The sequence below is a fragment of the Pagrus major genome, chromosome 22 (assembly GCF_040436345.1).
Source record: "Pagrus major chromosome 22, Pma_NU_1.0".
Taxonomy (NCBI): domain Eukaryota; kingdom Metazoa; phylum Chordata; class Actinopteri; order Spariformes; family Sparidae; genus Pagrus; species Pagrus major.
Window position 1 is genome coordinate 22703361 of NC_133236.1, and position 23041 is coordinate 22726401.

The window sequence follows — 23041 nt, forward strand, 5'->3', positions numbered from 1 at the left end:
ACTTCACTGTTCAGAAAGTGCCACTTCACAAAAGAGGAGGCCAATTTGAAAGCACTTTATACTATGTGTACCATACATACCACACTGCTGTAGTCGCATACAGTATGCATGCGGCAGTCGCAGGATAATTGCAGTGATATATGCAGAGGTTGTTCTATATTCCTTCACATGGCAGAAATGCGTAAAGAGAAAACACAGAGGAGAGCGAGAGGTTGATGTGAACCACCGAGAGTGCGTGTCAAAGTGCTGCTGTCTGTCTGCGTCTGCATGCGAAGGTGTACGGTTTGTCTGCGGATCTGTCTGTGTGCATCATATCTACTCCCACTGCAGTACTCTGTGAGTGTGTGTGTGTGTGTGTATATATATATGTGTGAAGCAGAGAGCAAGTGGCGTGCTCTCGGTCTCCAGCGCTATCAGATGGACACATTACTGTGGCAACACCACAGCCTGTCTGGGCTTTAAATATTTAACACTGGTTTGCCTGTGGGGAGGGCTCTGTCAACGCTGCTCGGAATCCCTCACACACACACACACACACAAACACACAACTGAGTGCAGAAACACACACAGAAACACACAATACTTTCAGACAGGCCCAGACGGACACTTAAACTGCAGATAAGAGTTACATGCACTTACACATGTACTCTCTCTCTCTCTTTCTCTCTGTCTGTCCCCTGCCCCACCCACCCCTCTGTCTGCCTCCGTCTCCTCTACACCCAAGCAGTATCTCATCCCCTTCCTCAGGAGAGCCCTCTCAGACAGTCACCTGGTGCTGTGTTGGAAATTGTGATGAGTATTGGACACACACCACCTGTCTCTGCAGCGTTTGTAAGTGTGTCCGTGTGTGCAAATGAGTAATCTCGTGTCTTATTTGGAGTGTTAGTAAGAAAGTTGGTGGCCCCGGAGACACCGCGACAGCCTGTGTGTCAATTTTGCTACAAGAGCGTGAATGTGTGGGTTTAGGTTTTTAACCGTGTTTGTGATTGTGTGTGTGTGTGTGTGAGTGAGAGAGAGTGTTAGTTTGTAAGTGTTAATGTCACAAAGTCAGCATTTCTGCCAGGACATGACTATTACTCCCTTTGGTGAAGTATATGTATGCATATACTGTATGTGTAAAGAGCGGTTTTACTTCTGTTGCAGCTGTGATATAAACCCCTCCCTCTGAACAGCGACTGTCCAATCAGAGCTGAGCATGTTGAAGTGTGTTCATGGTCGTCCCGGAACATTCTCCTGCGACGGACCCTTTTTCCACAGCAGACATTTTCAGTTCTCATTAATTAATAACGTTAATGATGGCTGCATTTCTTTTAGGTGACCCAGTTTCCGGGCACATGCTCACTCACTGACACGGCGTACTGGGACAGCTCATGTATGTATTTAATGTAAAGTAATGTAACCGTTATAGTTATGTTATAATTTACTTCTGTTTATGAGGAGGTGATGTGGTCTTAACATCTTCACTGCACAGCTACATTAGGAGGCAACTAGCTTACAGCTAAGTTAGCTCAACTAGCTTTGTTTATGTATGTTTCTCTTTCCTGCAAGCTCTGGCAGTCCTTAATGCTGTATGCTGTATTATAGCCTAAACCCTGTAAATATGTCATGTGTTGCACTGGGGCCCAAAAACAATTTTTCCCATAAGCTTACATTGTGAAAAAGGGGCTGTAAACATGGTGGATACATTTTTTGAGAGTCAAAACCCCCAGAAAATGACTAATTTCACTATCCCATTTTGAGCGATTTGGTCAAATAAAAGTTAAAAGTTAAAATAAAAAGTTAGCTGGGCGCTAAACTGGAAGTTAGCCTGCTCGGCCGGTGGAAGTCTCCAGTGTGCACCCTCTACAGGCCCCCGGGAAGTCAAGCTTTTTGAGCAGCTTTCATAGGAATGAATGGGGAGCTATCTCCAACGCTGTATCCAGATTTGAATTGTTAGATCCATGAAGGTAACAGACACAATAATGGAGTGAGAGCACTTTTCTTGTGACTCCACAGTCAGCATTTACAGGTTTCTAATCTTTCCCCAAACCAAAAACACAAGTGCAAAAGTCTAAGTAATGGATTAAAAAGTGTTATCTGCTCTACTCTCTAGTTGGATTGGATCTCGGGAGGTTTACACTCCAACAAACCCAGCCAACATTAACAGAGATAAATGCTTTACTGTGTTTCACTGAGGCTGTGTTTTAAACCAATGCACAGAGCTAAGGTTTGCTGAATTAGCTAGCTAGCTACGGCTAATCAAATCTGCCAACAGTATGTAATTTTAGCTGGCAAAAGTGATGGTCCCCTGGCAAAATTGAGAAACCAGCTTTCATCTACCTGTGTCTGAAATCAAGGAGCCATTGTTTAAAAATGACCACTAAGTTTGATTAGTTGTTCAGCAAGAACTCACTTTCTTATATAGTGATGTGCTCAGGTGAGTGTGTGAGCAAAACTAAAACGTAGCAGCAGCAGTCTGAGCTTAAAGTGCATTTTTGTTCATTTAAATGCGTCTAAGTCTTGATGTGAGCTGTGTGTGTGTGTGTGTGTGTGTTAAGACATGTGTCACCGGTAAAAGCTGGGGTGTTATCAGGAGCAGAGGGAGGAAGTGAGGCGTGAAAACACAGCTGACACCTGGCTGACCTTTGCTGAACTTCATCGAGAAGTGACACCACCTCCACCCGCACACAACAAAGTTCGAGCGCTCTAGCCGGACCGCTGAACCGGTGACACGCTACAACCTGGACATGACGTCCTTGGAGAGGGCGCTGCCACAGAAAATGTAAGTGGAAACAGCACCTTTCTGCTATGCTGTCGCTGTTGCGGGAGCTCGGTGTGTTAGGTAGATTGACAACTAATTCAGAGGTGGATTGCTTCACTTGTCGTTTAATGTGAGAGGCTGTTGTTTCAATCCTGTTACTTTTCTATTCTGGAAACTAACGTGAGCTGGTGGAGACGGGAGGTTTCGAATAAGATCGCAGGACAAGATGAGGTAGAGGTGAAAGATAAAATGTGAAGTATAGGGATGTTATCACTTACAAAGAAATATAAGGGGTTTGCTAGTTTTATCGTATCTTTTTTTAAGATTCTACATGACAGTGAGTCGAGCTTATCTATCTACTAGAGGGAATGTCAACATCTGTATGTTAGTAATCAATCATGTCAGGAGGGAAAATGTTCCAAGTCTTCAACACTGGGCTTCATTTCTTGACTTTAAAGGCTTGGGGCTGATTTTCCAGGAACAATAAAGGTGCATTAACACCTGAAATCTCAGAAATAGCATTACTGTGAGTGAATGGCCAATGGTTGTATCATTAGAGACGGTGTGAGTCAGATAGGTTTTTTCTAAGTAGTGTCATTGCTGGCCGCCAAATTGGCTCCGTTCTTAATTAAATTACCTCCTACGTAGATGACTGCATGAGAAAATTGGTTGGCTGTGGTGGCATTGGTTCAAAGTGTTAAGTCTGCAACCCAATACATAGATGTCTTTGACACAACATCAAAACTGTTATTTCTTCACATTCTGCTGATAATTTTTGAACATTTTAAATGCTTTTTTTTTTTTTTACATATTGTACCATTAATTGATTTTTTAGTCTATAAAATGTCAAAGAAAATGTGAAAAATGCTCATCACAATCTCCCAGAGCCCAAAGCACCATCTTTAGATTGTTTCTCTTGTTCAATAAACAGTCTAAAACCCAAAAGACTCTTCATTTGCTATCATAAATGACATAAGGTGCTGACTACAAACAAAACTCATCACATCACAACATCATCTGCATTTCGCTGATAGAGAAAAAACAACTGTCTCACCGTTGGCCACGGCTCGAAGCTTCTTGAGCAGTTTGACATGGGATTCTGGCTTGATGATGGTGGTGACGTAAGGCTCACAGCCTGCAGCGTCTAGCAAGGTGTAGTAGTAGAGCAGGCGGGCCTGATCGGTTCCCTCCACAGTAGGCAGAACGTACTTGGTCATGTGGAAGTAAAAGGCCTGAGGGTTGCACTTCAAAGTGTCAAACAGACCGAGGGACTCACTCCGGGATTCAATATCTTTGGTGGACAGACTGGATGAGGAGGGAGAGGAGGAGGGGAGGGAAGAAATGAGAGGAGAATAAAACCCAACGTTTTTGACAATTCCACACGGAACGTAATAATCCATAAAGTTTTCATAGCAATATAAACACACAAAGATAATCCATGTCCCAAGTTCAAAGCTTTTACATTTACTGTTGCGAATGCCTGCTGTGTGAGATATGTCTTCTCTATGGAAAATAACCGTTGGTACACAGGATGTGAAGCACTTTACAGTAAGTTTCTGGCATCAAAACAGCAGTTTGTTTGGGGGGAAAAAACAAATTAAGATCTAAGTTGTTCACATAAGCAGCAGTAGCCACCATGTCTGAAAAAGATAAGAGGAAAACAGCAATTCAGACGCACAAAAAAACACATTTCATCAAGAAAAAAATCAAAAGAAGAAGACAACCAGCACTGGAGACTATTTGGTTGCGAAACAGTATTTGAAAACAGCAGCACACGAGATCTGCAGGCTTATCACAAAAGATACAGCCTGTCGAAAAATAAAAAAAAGATGAGGATTTCGTAGATGATTACCGAGAATACATTTGAGAACGTGGTCAGCGCTGACATGAAAACAGCCAAAATGGGGATAAAGTGTTAAAAAGGGAAGACGGAGAGAAAAGCGAGAGAAGGCTGAGAGAGAAAAAGGACGTGAAAGTGATGCGAAAACAGCGTTCGGAGAGTGAAAGCAATCTGTGCAGGAAACCTATTCAGCGATTTTGTTCAAGTTGCTTTGCTTTCTCACAAAACACGTTTTTAACCACAGAACTCGAAGTCAGCATCAGCAGGTGGTTTTGGGGAATGAGAGGACAAGTGAAAAGAACACAAGCAAAAACACCAGAGAGACGAGCGGAAAAACCTCAGAGAACTGCAAACAAAGGTTAAACAAGGAAAGATACAAAGAAAGAAAAGGCGAAGGCGAAGGGGAGGCACGTCGCTGGTAGTCGCAGAGGGGCTCTGAGCAATCTGTGGCTGTCTGGGAGTGTGTTACTTAGAGAGCCAGTCTGTTTATCTCCTGGAACGGGACGACATCAAAGAGGACGATGTTTCCTCTGGGCGCTCCATCAGAGCTGCCTGGGAGGCTTTTTGCTAATGAAAAAAATATAGACAGCGGTGGCAGTGTGCAGGCAGCTGACAATAAGCTCAATAATGTAAATAACACTAATCATCCTCGCAACAGGGGCTCGAATAAGACTGGAGTCAACAGAAGAAGTAACTCTGAGTAAAGCCTCTCTCAGTCACTTTTCCTCCCGTCTCTTGCCTAAGTGCACACACTCACAGGCGGCTCGAGACCCCAATCAAAGACTGATGCTTTACTATTTAATCACGTTTGCTCCGACGTGCACCAAGAATAACGGAAAGTGAAACAACAGCTTGTCCAGGTAGGACTTTTAGAGAGGACTTTTCCTTGGCAGACGTACAGACAGCTGTGACTGGAAGGATTGTACTCAGTATTCATGTCAGGCTCTGTTTAAGTTGAGTGTGTTAGCGTAGTTCTTCAAAGCCAGGTTGTCAGACCCTCTTTGTCGTCCTTCTCTACCCAATGACAAAAAGGTGTTTAGTGCCACTTTTTGCTGACGTTGTGAGCACCTCTTCTCTTCAGCATCTCTTTGTCCCGCAGATTTTATAACCGCACTGCAGCCCAGTTGGTGGTATTTTCTCAGTTCGCCACTCTATCTCTGTTGTGCTCATGTGGCTGCAGTATCAGGAGATTCTCATTACAATCTTTTTTTTTTGTTAGTTTCCAAAGCCGGAGCAAGGAACCGATTTAATCCGGTGGAGTATCCCTCTTTCTCTGTGCTGTGCCCATCCTCTCTCATCCCCTCCCTCTTTCCCCCCGTCTTACATTACCATATTCTGTTTGTTGTCTCTTGCACCATGTCCAAACAAAAATACGCTTCTAATATTCTTAATTTCAGAGGCATATTTTAATTGCTGTGGTAATCTGACAGACGGAATTAAACACTGGGGGAGCTTTGGCGGAGCGGTGATGATTATTCAGCACATCATTGTTGTTGAATTTATGCAAGCTGTAAATATTGTTTTATGATCTGTGCTGCTAATTTGTCTAAAAATTACTACACAGCAGGGGGTTGTGAATGTGTTTTTGTGCTGTGAGTTCAGTCAAGGACAATGGCCATCAAAAATATTCTGTTCTCGAGGATAGCGAGAGGTTAACAGCTGACTCACTTTAACAATGTGGGACCATGTTTTTTGGTACATTTGCACACACACTAAAACATGCACCAACACCAAAGTCCTCAAACACCATCTGTAAAAACAGACTCTTGATCTTTAGGAACCAGTCGCAGAGTATAGGGTACTCAAGATCAGAAGCCCAATCCAATGTGGGGCCTCCATGGATCGGTCTCGCTACGAGCGTATGACGATGCTCGCAGCGAGACATTGCGATGGGCAATGACATTGCTGTTGAGGGGTGCGGTGCTGTGTCCCCTCAGAGTTGCCACAGGGCAGGAGTTGCTAATTACCCAGCACTGCAGTCACTGCTGTTTCCCACTGTAGCCCTGCCTGACTGACCCACCCAGCAGAGAATATTCTCCCCTGTAACCAGCAAAGAGAGGCAGAACAAGTGTCCGACATACATCCCTGTGCTGGGTCTGAAAGGGTCTTCATCTCTGCAACACATACACCGATCAGCCACAACATTCAAACCACTAACAGTTGAAAGGAATAACACTGATCATATTGTTACAATGGAAGGCTCTGCTGGGGAATCTTGGGTCCCTGCCATTCATGTCGATGTCCTTTGACATGCTCACAGGACCTCTTGGTACATCCTGTGGTGTCTGGCATCAGGGGATTGGTGGCGGATCGGGTAGGTTGTGAGATGGGGTCACCATGGATCAGACTTGGTCTGGCAGGTCTCATAGATGATTGATGGAATTGACATTTGAGGAATCTGGAGGCCAGGTTGACACCTTGAGCTCTTTTGAAGCTCTTGAAGCTTGGCACAAAGTTTGCTGGCTTGCTATACAGAGGAAACTAAGCTGAGAAAATGCAAATAACAAGGCACCATTGAGATAAACACTCTAACAAAAGAAACACAGCTGCCACCAATGTATCTGAGCATCTTGGGTTCGTCCAACTGAGCTGGTTTGATAAGAAAATAATAAATGGGACAGGGGGATGTAATATTAGTGGACTGAGCAGCAGCAAACCTCTTTTCATTTTATCTCCCACATGTCACAAACACCAAAAACTTCTGCCTTACAGCAAGTCTGAGGGGACAAACTCCGGAGGGGGGCTTTTTAAATCACAATGTTATGATGGTCAGGGCTCAGTAGTCAATCACTGTCAGCCACCGGTTACGGACAATAGCATGGCTCATCGGCCCAACCCTAGTTCTGGCTCGTCCAATAGATGCTCAATCAGGTTGATCTGGGGAGTTTAGAGGCTAGGTCGACACTTTGCCAACTCTTTGTCGTGTTCCTGGGGGAATTACTGAGCAGTTCTCGTCTGCAACAGTGTTCGGGTGGGTGTTGTGTGTCAAAATAGCATCTACATGAATGCCAGGACCTAAAGTTTCCTAGCAGAACATTGTTTGTAACAAGATGATCAATGTTACTCACTCCACCTGTTAGATCTTTAATGTTGCTAGTCAAAAACATGATTATACAAAGATACTAACAAACACAGACCTGGCAGAGGCTGAAATGGTGGAGGGAAAAGCAGCTGAGCCAGTCAACATTGGCGTGTGGCTGTTAGAAACAGCAGGTTAAATGAGGAGCTGATGGCATAAATGGAATGACTGCTGTGTTTCAGTTGTCAGACCTGATTGCCCATGTTGCGTGTCCAGTATAAAATAGCCCCTGTTTCAGCCCAGACGGAAATAGTGTTGTATGCAGTTGTATTTATCGCTCCACGTCCCGCTCTCCCTGGTTCTCCCTCATGACTCCGAGAAGCATGCTTCGATCATGCTCCGGGTCATGGTCATGCTCCAGGCTCAACCCTTGCAGAGTTTCTGTGGACAGGAAGTCAATAATCCCCTAAAGATCAGAACCAACAGCACGAAACAACTGCAGCTGAACACACACTGAACTAACACTAACCTGTGTGTGGAAACTGCATGATCCACAGTTCCACTGAAGGCTACAAATGCTCTTTTATAGTCACGGCAGGAGAGCTCATCAGCATGCTAAGCACACTCAAATGATCACACAGCAAGATGCGTGTGTGCAGTGAATGCAAGGAAAATATTTGAGATAATTACGTTGTATGTCTAGAAGCATATGATGCAAATGGCAGTATGTATTTTTACAGTGACAGCTAGACAGCTTCATGCATATGCCAAAAGGATGAGCTGACACAGAAAATCAGCAGTGAATAGCTTCCTAATAACTCATATTTTGCACTAAACAAATCAGGAGGACAGGAAAGAAAGAAGCTTTGAACAAACTGCAGTGACAGAGGGAAGAGGGAGAACGGTGCTGTGGCAGGGGTGACTGCAGTTTTTAAAGTAGTGATATAATTTGCATGCCACAGTGTCCCCGGGAGGTTAAAGTGGCAAGTGCATGGTGTAGACACAGCAAAGTAGGTTAAAATGAGGTGGACTTCATAAATGGAAAAGGCTTATTGAGCTTATTTGAAGGGTCTTCACAACCAGTATTTCGACTCTCGTGTTGCACAAATCGCAGACAGAATGAGCCTGTTCTGAACAGCTCTGACTGTAAAGTGTACAACGCTGTCAATTTCAGATATAATCCTTCATTTGTCAGATGAGGTCACCAGATGTACGATTGGAAATAGCTGTACAGAATTTAAAGGCGTCCTCTCCGTCTCTGAGGATCCCTCATTAGGCGCAAAGCGAAACTCATCTCGAGGATGAGTCACAAAAAGGAAGGTGCCACAAAAGCCTATTTATTTCTCATCATGGGGAGAATCACTGATCTGGAGAATAAGCAGCACAACCGGTAAGGAACTGAAACTGAAACTGAAATGAGGCGCTCGGAGCTACGTTGTTTGAAATGTCAAACGTGATGTTTGTTTGGATCAGCTGATGTGGGACGCGGCATTTGCGTGCCCCGATTCATCATCTGAATCGTTACATGAAGACCTACAACAACGAATCCATGCCAAACCAATGTTTAGTTCTTCTACAGACACTATGACACATGGGTTCACATGAAGTCGGACAAAATTCACAAAGACGAATCTGAATGGGTGAGCTAGTGGGGAATGTTCAAAGCTTTTTTTTAAAAAAAGAACATAGATGGATTACAACTGAATTGGCTGAGTAATACATCAATACACTCTCTGTTTTTTTGGACAAGTCATTTAAATGGTTTAATAGCTGTCATTAAAATGTCAATAAAACTGGCGGACATTCGTGTCCCTAAAGGGCTCCCGAGTACATCTACAAAGACCTACGCGCAGAGAGAACAGCTGACGGCGGTGGTGTTTAGCAGTGCATTGATTCCTCTAAAGCATTCATTCTGTGTTAATAGGACTGTCTCAGGGACACTCTGGCTCTATCATCCATCTCATCTCCCTCCATCTGTCTGTCCTGTCCTCCCTTCCCCCGTCCCCTCCCTGCACACTCGGAGTCTGTGGGGATTTCTCTACCTAACGACCTTTCTCTACAACCTGTTTTATGTAAAACTTGGCTTGACTTTACTCATTCGTTTTTGGTTTCCTGCTGGCAATAGTTGTGGATAGTACCTGTTACCTGGTGCGTTTTTTTGGTCAGATATTGGCCAGATTTCAATTCTCATTAATTAGTAAGTACAGATTTTTTAACTACTTAAAGCTTGTGAGATTGTGAGAGATATGTAGGACGAGCATTGTCTAACTGGACATCAAGGTTTGACTCGAGTATTGACAGCAGCAGCTTGCTGGTGTAGATTCCTTCTGTACAACATCAGTAATCAAGAAGAGTCTCCCCTTCCTCACTAGGGAGGCTGCCCAAGTGCTCATCCATGTGCCTGTCATCTCCCACCTGGACTACAGCATCTGCCATGGGACCTCTGAAGGGAGTCCAGAATGTCTGGTGTTCAGAACAACCTGACTCCTCTTCTCCTGCCATTATAGTGGCTCCTTGTTGCTGTCTCTCTCTTCGCTTCTTTCCTTCCTCCAAGCGAAGGTCAGTCCTGACACTCCAGCCTGACCACTGCGCCCCTCTACTGTACCTCTGGATGTTTGGCCGTCCCATCACTCAGAAGACCTTGCAGCCTCTCATCAGGGTCGATGCTCTTCTCTGTTCTGATGCAACATTGGTGGAATGACCTCCCCAGTGTATTTACAGAGGCCATTGGAGTCACTGCCTTTCGCCACAGGCTCTCTGACACTCTTTTAGTTATTTATTTGGGAGGGTTGCACTTCCCATTTTTAATAACATCCAGCCCTTGAACACAGCTCTTGAACCACTTTGGACAGAAGTATCTGCCAACTTAATGTAAAACAGAAGTAATACATTAGGAAGGCTCTCGCTGTTGCCTGACCCCAAGTAATGGCCTCAGAGTTGGACTTGATCCCAGGGCACTGCACTGTGGCTGGCTGGTAGTCCTAAACAGTTTGGATGAGTAAAATGAAAAGACTGTATTTTCCTGCAGGGATCAATAAAAGTCTAAATTCCATCACGCACCTGTGCTTCTGCCTGCATGCGTCTTTTCCTTTAAGTTTTCCCCCGTCTGCTCTATTCATATCAGCCGCTGTGTCCATCCATCCGTTAAATCAATCGCACTTTGCAGATGCTTCCAGTCAAGATTATAGTATGAATATTCTTCACACATTTGTCATGATCTTGAGATTTTGGTCGAAACTCGCACACAGCAGTGGTGTGCAGCCGCGGTCGGGCTCGAAGAAGGTAGAGGCTGTAATTTATCGTTAAGTGGAGTCCATAAACCATTTCCTTATATCAGAATGCGACAGGGGGATATTTATCACAGATGCACACACGTGTGCACGCAAACACACACGTACTCACATACATCTCGACTCTGCTGAAAAGGCATTCTATTAAAACAAGGAAAGGTGCAGAGCTAGTCAGATCCCCAGCTATGAAGTCAGAGAGCAAATAAATTATGGAAATAGACTCTGACACACTCACGTCCTCTCTCCCACGAAAATAAAAAAAAAATTCACAACATGTTTGATTTACTCCAGGGTGCTTTGAGTATGCTTTTTTATGTAGGCGAGTTTTGTCATAACTCAGGAGGCAGTGGTGCGACTTAAATTCACTTTTTTTTTTTTCATTTCACTTTTCAGAATTTTAAATACAAAACTTACCAGACACGTGAACACATAAGAGCAACATGTGTCGTTATCTAAACGCAAATGCAGCTCAGAGGCGTTTTAAATGCAAACTGACAGACTAAATATTTCAAACTGATGAGATGACAAAAGTGATGTGAACTAACAGACGCAGATGAGTGAAATGAAATGAAAAATGCTCGGGGAGAGGTTATGTGAGGGTGTTTGTAATCGTGTGTGTGTGTGTGTGTGTGTGTGTGTGTGTGCTCGTACCCGCTATCTGTAAAGAGGAACTCGAGGTGAGTCATGTAGACCTCCCACAGAGGAACACTGTAGCGCTTCGCCAAAGACAGAGCGATTCTGTACACGCCGTCATCCAGTGTCCTGAACACATAAGGACACACACGCAGAGAGGAGGAAAATAATGATCAGACTTCATTTCACTGAAGCAGAAAGAGCCATCACTCCCACTCATGTTCAGGTGAATGATAAAATGCAGACCAAATGAAGCACACCTTACTGACTACACTAGGAACACACTGTATGTATGATTATTTATAACAGGGATCGACCTTTTACCGGCCTGGGCAATTATCGGATATTCAACCCCCAACCCTAACCCTACTAATGGGTGAACTGTTAAAAGTTAAGTCATTCAACATTGTATTTGATGGTATATTATGCTCAGTCGCCTCCAGACTTACTCTGTGAGGCCAAGTATGGTCTCCTTCTTGTAGTCGGAGTCGGAGCTGAAGCGCTGGACGTCCACTCCGCGGCCCAGCCCCTGTAACACCTGGGCCTGGGTGAAGTCCGTCAGACGCTCGTTGTACACTCGCAGCTGGCCGATCAACTTCTGCAGCTCCTCCGGCCATTCGGAGTACGCAGACACGTGATGTGTGACCAATCGGATCAGGTCCTTTGGGTCAGCCTGCGAAAAGCGGAATAATTCTCACATTTAAAACACAAACAGCGGCTGAACATGCTATTTCATGCTGGTAGCCTCACGGGGTAAAACGATACGTAGAGGATATTGTGCTAAAATTTGGTAATCCTGTGAAACATTATCATGAATAAAAACAAACAAAACTTGGATTTGTAGGTCCGTGCCTCTTTGCCGTAGGCGAGTGAATATTTGATTCTGATTTTAAGTCCAGTCTATCCCATTGAAATCTTCAGCATAATTACCTCCACCAAGGAGGTTATGTTTTTACCTTGTGTCTGTTAATTGGTTGGTTGGTTTGTCAGCAGCACTACACAAAAACTACCAAAAAGATTTCCACAAAACTTGGATGGAGGATGGGTCTCAGCCCAAGAAACTGAACCCTAAAGTCCACTCCTGGTTGATCTTCCATCGACGTGTGTGAGTGCGTATGGTCATCGCTCCTGATGATCAGGTGGCACCCTGCATGGCAGCCTCTGCCACCCAACTTTGAGAGGTTGCTAAAACTAAAAAAGCATTATACAAGTTGAGCCCATTTACCATCGCAACTGTCCCCACTCTCACAATTTAGGGGTATGCTCACATAAATCCTGTCACCTCCAACCCTGGAATAAAAAATGTGTTTTTACAAAAATGCACCAACTTTTCCTCCTCAGTCAAGCGTACAGACTTTTTCGTTATTTTTTTTTCTGTCATTTCCAGGCAGGGTTTCAAATAGTCAAAATGAAAATGCGCATCAAGGCATAAAAAATGGGTGGAAAAGCACTTAGTGTTCACAGGAAAGTACAGTTATGAAAGGTTTTTGAAAGAAAGTATATATGAGCTTCCTTTTCGTCTCGAGTTAATTTCACGTGGTATGTTAGCGTCTGTACATAACTTAATATCCAACAAAGAGAACTATGGTATAATTGTCAGACTCCATACTTTCTTCCTCTCTAACTTTTCTATCTTTTCCCTCAGTTGCTTTCACAAAGCGATAGGGGAGGTGTGCTACACTGTTAAAGCCAAGTTTGACTAAATTTGACATGCCCTTAAGGCTTATCATTAAACTATGTGACACACTGAGCTTCAAACACCCTGCACTGCATGCTATCTACAACTTCATAGGTCCTCCTCTGCTTTGCCGTGACAAACTAATGAGGCTATTTTCAAAAATGACTGTAATTTTCAGAAATCGGCAGAAAAAGGCAGGAGCAGATTAACTATCCTGGCCTCCCTTCTATAATTTTGCTTCCAGGAAGAGATTGACTGCTGCACCTGAGTGAAATCAGGCGACTCAGTTTGGGCCTTTTTTTTCCCCGACACCCCAAGAAAATACTGGTAAATGTACCAGGAACAATAATTGCTAGCGTTGAGTCAGGCCTATGGGGAGCTCAACGGTGGATACACATTTATGATTGAGAGTGTCATGCGCGGGGAGTGGTGGGCGCATGTTGTATCTCTCTCATCACCTCTGTTCTAATTAAATGAGCTCCTGAATTTGTTTTTTGGCATCTTATATGCTGTCGCCCAGCAGGATGAGATGGTTTATTTGTTGATCTTATTTGCATAAGGTAATTATGGCTGCTGGAAATGTGTGGTGCTAGAAAACAGAGGTGTGTGTATGTGTGTTTGTGTGTGTGTGTGTGTGCCTCTTCCTGCTCTCAGTATGTGTATCTTTAGATGTGGCCTTAGCTGCAGTCAGGGTGGCAGATTCACAGTTCAAAAGCAGGACAGGCAGGAGGGTGAGGGAGGAGAGGTAGAAAGGGGAGAATATTAAAAGTGTAGTGAGTATAGATAGGAAGTCAGACGGGGGGGAGGATATAAGCCAGGAGACAGGAGGAGGGAAGTAATGGAGAGGAGGGAGGGGGAGGAGAGGAGAGGAGAGAAAAAAGTAGGGAGGTATTTGTTAATGCCGGCATCTTTTCGGACACCGTTTTCAGAAGCGGAAGAATGACAGGCAAAGGAGACCGCAGAGAGAGAGAAGAAAGTCTGCTAGAAGTGTGATGGACAGGCCGGTGTTTGAAGAGTTTTATTGAAATAAGGCTTTCATGATGAAATACTGTTTGCATTCTCTCTCTCACTCTGTCCATCATTCACCCACAGTACTTTGTCTTTTAGGCTATCCGGCTCGTACTTCTCACTTATTTTCCTGCATTGCTCAGATTCTTTATCTCTCCTCGCTCTTTACGAATGAATCTGGGGGATCCCTCTTCTTTCTAATAAGTATTCTTTGCAATCCCAATTAGTCCTCAGATTAAGCAAAGACAACACTCATTCCTCGTTTTTTTGGTCTCCATGTTATCTAATTACTTGCTTATGTAATTTCAAAGTATCTTAAAAAGCCACTCTTCAAAGGGAGGACTGTATAATGTGTATGTAAAGTATAATTGCATAAGGTGGTTTTGTGATGTTACACAGCTGGGAGGAAGCCAGCTCTCTCCAACTCCCCCTTCAGATATTCCACCGCTGCCACGGGCTCTTTTCTCTATGCTCCCCTCCTTCCTGTGATGTTGCTTAAAAGGGAACAGTGTAAAAATAAAAAGTCTATGTCTCGGTCTCAAATCTCTTCAACCACGCTTGCGCTCTCATTTTCCATCTTAATTTCCCATGTTATTATATTTCAGTCCCGAGTCTGCACCCATCAAAAATCCCTTTGCCGTCTCCCAAAGCTGTCTGAATAAATATGTGAAATAAAACATTATTACAGTAACTGTGTTTGCCATTGACTTAAAGTTAATATTACATCATGCAGTATTGTTTTACTTTCACCACCTACTGTTTCGCCTGTGGATGCTACTTTCATAGGCCGAAAAAACATGAATATGAACATGTTTATATATGTATCCACAGATTAGAAGCTTATCAATGGAGTATACAGCTTAAATCCTAAGATGAAGTATCTACAGACATGCTAGTGGTGCTTTGAGTGAAATGCCAGCATGCTAACATGGTCAAAATGGGAATGCTAACATGGTGATGTGGAGTAAATATACCATGTTTATTATCAATGTTTATCCATGGAGACCCCTTACATGCATTTTTAGATGATTCCCTGCTCCATCACACCAGATTCAAATGAAGCAGTCATTGTCAGGCTTCTGCAGAGTTCGACGACGAGCTGATCTGTCTGACTGTCTGTCTGAAACCATGAACAAACCATGATCTTTTCCTAAACCTAACCAATTAGTTTTGGCGCTTCAACAAATGGGCTTACAGTCCAATGGGACATTTTTGGACTATTGGGGTGTCAGAATAATGGGCCTTCGAAACAACAATCAATCCCCTTGAATGTATCATCTGGGAGCCATGAATGGTGGTACCAAATCTTGTGCCATTCCAACAGGTAGAGTTATTTCACTCAGTACGGGATTTAATTGACTTGCTGTTGGGGCGAGGTAGATATGTCAAGGGATATTTAAAGTTAGTTAGGATGCATCCTCTGAGGAGCTTGAATATCTTTACCAAATGTCATGAAAATTCTTACAGTTGTTTCATGGTCACAGATGTCCAAACGTTGCTTGGTGTTTTCAGTCTGGACCAAAATGGACTGACAGAAGGACCAACTGGCCAAACAACATTGCCATCCCTAATGTGATGAAGAATACATACACATAATCAGTCTGGCAGTCCGACGATATAATTCTTAGTATGAATTCATATTCTAATGATCAAAAACAGTCCAAAACACTGGCCCACAAATCTGTTAGATTCTCAGTGTAATACTATTCAGCATGTGCTATCAACAGATCATTAATGCCACACACACACACACACAAAAAAAAAACATTCAAGCTAACCTAGTTTTTAAACACATTGTCTCTCACTCTGTGCCTTTGTGTGGTAAAGATCACAGAGAGGTTACAGAGAAACAGACATGCCTTCCCTCTCTAGAGAGTAAGCTAGTAATGATCTTAATGAGTTGTGTTTATGTCATGCCTAACACTTGGCTATACAGTCAGTGGCCTCATTAGCGCTAATTCTACAAACGTTGTATACAATATGTGTACATAATTAGGAGGAATGCAAGGGGGAGAGGAAATGGGCACCAGTTTGAAAGGAATAATCACTCCATAAACAGGCTCGGCTGCACTGTGGGTCATAAAGCACCACGAAGGGGACTGATCACAAGCAAGATACAAGCCTGCCAAGAAGATTACAAATACACAAGCAAGAGTAACAGGAGTAACTTAGCACAGTAAACCCAGTGCATCTAATCAACGGTTTAGAGACTACTTAGTCTCAAACATTTCCAGTCGGCTGCAACAGTGCATTCAGAGTGCATATTTGTCTAATAGGGCCCTTTCTGCAGCTACTCTGCTCTGCAGGGCTCCCATGAGTAAAATATAGACTGCTAATGATTGTGGTACAAGGGTACAATTTGTACAAGTGCACAATTTGTACGAAAAGAGAAAAGCGAAAGTCATTGGGTCCGTGGTGCTTTTCTACGATGGGGAAGTCATTCAGTCTAACTCATTATTCCAGTCAATTCAACAACAGGGAGTTGGCTCAGTGGTCTGGCACATCCAAGGTCAGCTCCCGCGACCGGCAGCTTGAATCCTGTTGTGGCCATGAATTGAAAAACATCTCCAATGACCGCCGGCAACACAAAATGTCAATAGATGTAAGCAGAGTGCTGTTTTATCAAGTGATCTCGACGCTATTAGGAAAACGCTTTCATCTTTGCTCCTAATACAGTGCTTTGGTAAACTTTGTAGTCTGAAAACCTGAGAAGATTTCCTTTAGGTGGAGTAAAAAAAAAAACAAACAACCATCAAATTGATGTATCTCATAAAGGTGAAAGTATTCTTTCCAATTCACCGTCTCCATCTGAGTACGTGAGCCGAAAGCAAAGCATCTGACAATGATTCAAATCTAAATGTCGTAATGTGATGTTCAAAAAGCTCAGCAGTTTTTCCGCATGATATAATCTTAACGTCACGCTCCGTGTGTCTGTGGCACAACTGTGTATGCTTTAAATGCTTTAATGTTTGTGTGTGTGTGTGTGTGTGTCTGTGTGTGTGTGTGTGTGTGTGTGTGTGTGTGTTTGCTACGAGTGTGAGTGATCAATACTCAGTGAGAGAATGGCGACTGCAGGCAAAGCTAAATGGTTGAGTGAAAAATCTCAATCTCTTTGCTCAGCACATTGCTGTACAGTGGCTGCACATTCACAGCTACAATTACGCTTAGCATAAGAAGTTTCACACACACACACACACACACACACACACACACACACACACACACACATACACACACACACATAAACAAGAGAGTACACGCAATCAAGGAAAAACGTACACATTAAAACATTGACAAGCCCAGATAAACAGACCTGAACACTTGCAAAAACACAGGCTATTGTGCAATATCGTGTTAACACCACCAGCAGAACAATTACGGTAAAGAGCGCTTCTATTTCGCAAACGAGCACTTTAGTCGGTATAATGAAAACTTCCAGTGCAAGCAAGTGGAAATCGGCTCATTATGCCCTGGGGAATAATGGAAACCCAGCATCCGTGTCATTGAGCCCAGTGCTGTTCCGTCATGCCTGGGAGCCATAATCAAATGGGAAAGTAACAGTTAAAAGACCTTGAAAGTCAATAGTGGCCAACAGAAGCTTCAATAGGCAGAGAGCTGAACGACGTCTGCAACTAGTAAAGTACAAAGTAACTTAAAAAGACAAAAAAGACAATCATTGAAAAACGGTTTCTGAGTTCACTTGATTAAAAAAGTCACAGTACTATTAACACACACTGGTACACAGAGATTCCTGAAACGCCGTGGGATAAAAACACTAACTACGGCTCAATTAGCTTCAAGTTAGCAACACATTTTAGCAAATGTGGTCAAGTAGGAAGAGGGGTAGAGGTAAAAGAATAGCAGAGTTTTAAATCAAAGGATCCGTTGCTTCTGTTGGTTATGTCAACATTATACTCACCAAAGGATTAGACATCTGGGAATGTGGCATCATGCTACAATACTAAAACATCCGATGGAGCAGAAAAGCAAAAGTATGCAGAAGATCAAGTAGGTCGATAAAGAAACAGTTTTCCCAAATTATCTAAACCACTTGGAGGTAAAGCCAAACTTGAGTGTCAGAAGTAAACCCTCCTTACACAGGAAACTTTTACATCAGGGATGCTGGAAACGTATTTAATTTAACCATTCGCTTTTGTATTCTCTTTTGTTTTGTTTAAACTGTGAGTCTGTTTAAAGCCTGTTTGATCGTCTGACTTCTTACGTTTTATCTGCCCCATCACATTTCCTTTGAACAATGTTGCAGCATCCCCAGATTGATGAGTATTACAACGTGATTTTTTTCAGGTGGCCAAACATAACGATCAAAAATAAGACCAAAGTTGTTGAAAAAAAGAAAAAGCCTTAAATCATCCTTAAAGCAGGTGCTATTTTTTCTTTCTTTAAAGGAGACCTGTTATGCTTTTTCGTTCTTTCCTTTCCTTCAATGTGTGATACAGGTTCTTGTGCAGGTAAAATGCCTTTAAGTTCAAAAGCCAGAAGCCCATGCCAACGGACTTGCTGCTCCCAAAGTCCCTCAAACTTTAATTATTTAATTCTGTGACTTCTTGACATCACACCACATCACCATGTCATTATAGTCATGATAGAAGTGAAGCTAACTGGAGGCTAAATACATCAACAGAGCTGACCAGAGATGCATTGAGCAGTGCTGCTTCAGGCGTGTGTGAGCTGACCAATCGGAGCAGACTGGGTATTCAGGAGGAGGGGCCTTAAAGAGACAGGAGCTAGGGATACAGTGCTGCAGCACTGGACAGTATGAGTAAACCGGTGTGTTTTTTTGTGTATTAAAGCATGTAAACGTTTTCTAGTAGTAACCCAAAATAAAATCATGAACCTGAAAATTAGCATAATATATCTCCTTTAAGTGATCTCCCTGTGGCTTCCCTCCATAGTCTAACTACACCTATGATTGGTGCTCATGGTCCAACTTTAATTGACATGGTTGTACTGGTCCAGGAACTTATATTGGTCCCTGGGCTCCGCTGTGGCTTACCACTGCTGCTAAATAGTTACAGAACAGTGTAGGATGATCAAACACAGAAAGTAAATGTCCCTGCAGGGATCAATGAAGACAAACTTAACTAACGTGCTAAATGGTCCATCTTAGACTGGCAACAGACAAGTTTTGTGCTCAAACTTATCATTATAATTTGAATGTTGATTGCACAGTGTAATGGCTGTAGAATAATGACACCATCAGTGTTTAGATTGGTTCCCGATAAACCTCGCTTTCAATATGTTATGTTGTCTGCCACTAGGCATGAAATCTCCTGGGAAAATGTAGGCTGACTGACGATCCAGGGAGGCTGGCAGTCTGGCAACATCTCTATCTGCTTTCACATCTCCATTATAGACTAAATGAATGACTAAGCTCATGTTTTTTCCTGTGCTGGTGGTAGCTGAGTTCTCTGAGGAAAACGGAAACGATCAAGTTGTCTTTACGACAGCGGATGCAACAATAATACCATGTGGAAACACTAAGGGGGCATTAATATATTGATGTGAGGTCAACCAAGATGCATTAGTATAACTGCAGTGAACAATTGACACTATTTTACAGATAATTGTATTTTCTGTACCAGTATAGACATGGGATTTCACGATTATCCTGTCCAACATGATTGGGATTCACAATATTATCCCAATAATCAGCAAAATATTCTTAATTATTTCAATTAAGGGCTAAAATTGAACTAAAACCTACTGGAGTCACTTTAACCTTGCATTTTTTCAGGAGAAAAATATTTTAATTGCATCTCACATAGGACACATCGTTTGTGTGCTCAACTGATGTGGAAATCTGGCTGTTCAAAGCTTACTGTATGCCCCTGTATACTGCTTAACTGTGGTGTAACAACAATGCTCCGAGGATGTTATTGCATGTGGTGAGGTTTAAGACTATGAGTCACGTGTTTATTAGCATAAATGTCAAGAAAGTGATAAGAGATCTTCAGTGTGACAGCAAGTAGATAAGGTAGAACAGCATAATGAGCATGCATGAGTTTAATTATATAGGACATTTATGAATATGTATGTATTTGTGATTTTTATTGTATGTAATTAACTTTGTATTGAATGTTAAATCTTATGTTTGGCTCCTATATAACTTAAAAATATTGTTATTTTAATTTGTTTCCTTCACCTTGTATTTTAATTTGCTCGTTGCAGGCAGCTTCACTGCCAAAGCCTTTGCTTCTACAGAACAGTGAGGAAACAGGCCGTTGATTGAGGCTTTAAAAACACATCAAACACCTCGAGTAAACCCTCAGAGAGTTGCGTTTCCTATTTGCAACTGAATGACTTCGGTGGCTTGAGTGTTTGGTGTCTTATTGCTTGGCTATGAAATTATGTGATAGTGACAAGAGAATTGAAAGAGTGTGAGAGTTATTGAGACACAGTGTTACTGCTCTTCAAGTGGAAAGTGGGAAACACTTGGAGACAGCTTGACACACCACGACGCGCACACACGCAAATGCACCACCCGCTGTCTCACGAAAAACAGATCTAACACCGGCACGTTAGCCTGCAGTTACACAATCGCACACAAACATTGTAACATGCAGACACACATATAAATCTATAAAAAAACACATGTTTGTGCATATGACGTGTTTTCCTCCACTGCAACCTAATTTGCAAAGCGAGCATGTGCAAGAAATTCTGATACGCTGTCATACGTATCTGAAATTAAATATCACACGCTGTACAATGTGTGCCCTTAAAAGATAAGAGAGAGCAGAGAGCTAAAGAAAGCACAAGAGAAATGTAAAAAGCATGCACTGTCAAGATAGTATTGTGGACGGAGAGGCCCGAGATTTGACAAGAGCGAGACAGGCCTATGGGGGAAAAAAGACTCTAAACAGAGTTTAGAAGGAAGGGGGAACGATAGCGGGAAGAGCAACACGGCGTTGACAGAAAGAAGCAGCATGGAGATGCGTTAAAACAGAACTGTCATGCCAACAAAGCAATTAATTAAACGTAACTGACAGAACAAAAAAATAAAGAAAGGAGAGGGACGCAGGAAGGACATACTGGAGGAGAAAAGCGGAAAAAAAAGATGGCGAGCGTGGTGAAAGAGATGAAAGTAGAAGGGTTTAATGGTTTTCTTCCCTCTTGCTTCTATCAGCATTAGAGTAAAAGTTGCCACTACCTCATCAATAAGAGCTGAGTGAAGGCAAGACCTGGAACACAACGATAACAAGCACACACTCTGGTAGAACACACTAAAAGAAAAAGGAAATGACAGATAAAAAAGAGAAGAAATGAGCTAAAAATGAAGGTACAACTACCAAAGGGTAGAGCAGAGAAGGGAAAAAGCTGTATATATTTTAAGTTAATGGACTTGAACTTCACTTGAGGCTGGAGGTGGGGGAGTGATTACGACCGTAAGGATGCAGCAAGGATGTGTGTGGCGGTGTGTGGCGGTGGGCATCTATGTGTGTAGTGTTGAGCAGAACTCCTTGTGCGAGCGGGAGAGTGTGCGAGTGAGTTATTTTTCGTGCACAGTCGTGACCTTGAATGTCAACTGGGACACACTTATCCACTTCTTCTGCTGGCCTCTTTCCCTCTTCCGTTCTTTTATTTCAACATTTTACCCCCCCCCCCCCCCCTCCCTCCACCTGGGATAAAACCCATGAGAGCCTCACTCCACTCAAAGAAAAGGTCAGAGCCATTTCTTCTCTTATTCTCCGCCAATCAACCCCCGACAACCCTGCCGCCACTCTCACCGCCACTCTCTACTTCTTTTTAACTCATACTGTATATTCTGTTCCCTTGTTCTTTGTCCCCGTTGTACCTACTTATGGCTAGCACTGCTTTAGAAAATAACATATGTAACATTAGTGTGGCACCATATCCGACAAATGCTTTTAATTTGAAATTTACACATGGAAAAAATGTCATATAATCTAACAAGACTTAGAGCCAATTATGCAAAATGTCTGGCTGCTATAATTAAGACATCTGGTGAAAAAAAAAACTATTTTACATACATATATTAACACAGACACTCAGACACATGTGCAAAGACATTCAGAAAACAGAAGCTTTGACACACCACAGTGTTCAATTAAAGCATAAATAAATGGATTACTATTCTGAGGAATAATGGGATAATTATAGTCATTTTCAACCTGGGTGTTATTTTCCCAGTTTGTCCCATTATGGTGTCTGATTGTGTTATTTTTTTCCCTCTTACATCATTTTAAAAGCCTTTTTGTATTTCCACATTGCCAGAAAACAAAGGTCTCCATCGTAAACCGCAACAGCACAAAACAATGCAACAGCGCCGTAGCATTCGAAAACAAAAAGCGATTAAAATGTATTTTCAACACAATAACACTAGAAATGACATGTTTTCAATGATTAGGCATTTATTTTATTAATTGTGACTTTAACCTTTTCAATCCCACTGCTGGGAGACGTAACAAAGTCATGCTTTGTAGCCAAACATGCTTATTTTAAGTTCTAAGGGAGATCCAGAAGTTTCCAAAGTTACAAAATATGTCAGAATGAATTGTGAGGCAACATGTATAAAATGGTGCACAAGACATGTAGAATATTCGCATTTGATGAAAAGGCGCAGCCACAGAAAAAGTCTTGGGTTTGAGTATTTCACTCACTGTAAACATCATAGCTGAACCAAAGTGCTAAATACAGTATGTGGTCTTGTTTTACCATATTTGTGAGGTCTGACAGCTTTGTGGGCACTAAAAATGCTTGACCCCATAACGTACATGAAAAAGGTCTGGCTGCACAAAAATCTTATTCTGGTATCGGTGGGAAAAAAACACCCTTGCATGGTTTGCATCTC

At 42.6% G+C, this 23041-nt stretch overlaps 1 protein-coding gene across 2 annotated transcripts in view; it reads right to left on the reverse strand.

Moving 5' to 3' along the window:
• nbas (NBAS subunit of NRZ tethering complex) overlaps positions 1–23041 on the reverse strand; it is a 167545-nt gene that overhangs the window by 57030 nt on the left and 87474 nt on the right. For both annotated transcript variants that reach the window (XM_073492728.1, XM_073492727.1), the window contains exons 42-44: positions 11972–12195; positions 11541–11651; positions 3795–4045 (exon numbers count right to left, since the gene is read on the reverse strand). In XM_073492728.1, the coding sequence (XP_073348829.1) occupies positions 3795–4045; positions 11541–11651; positions 11972–12195 (586 nt within the window). The remainder of the gene's footprint in view (positions 1–3794; positions 4046–11540; positions 11652–11971; positions 12196–23041) is intronic.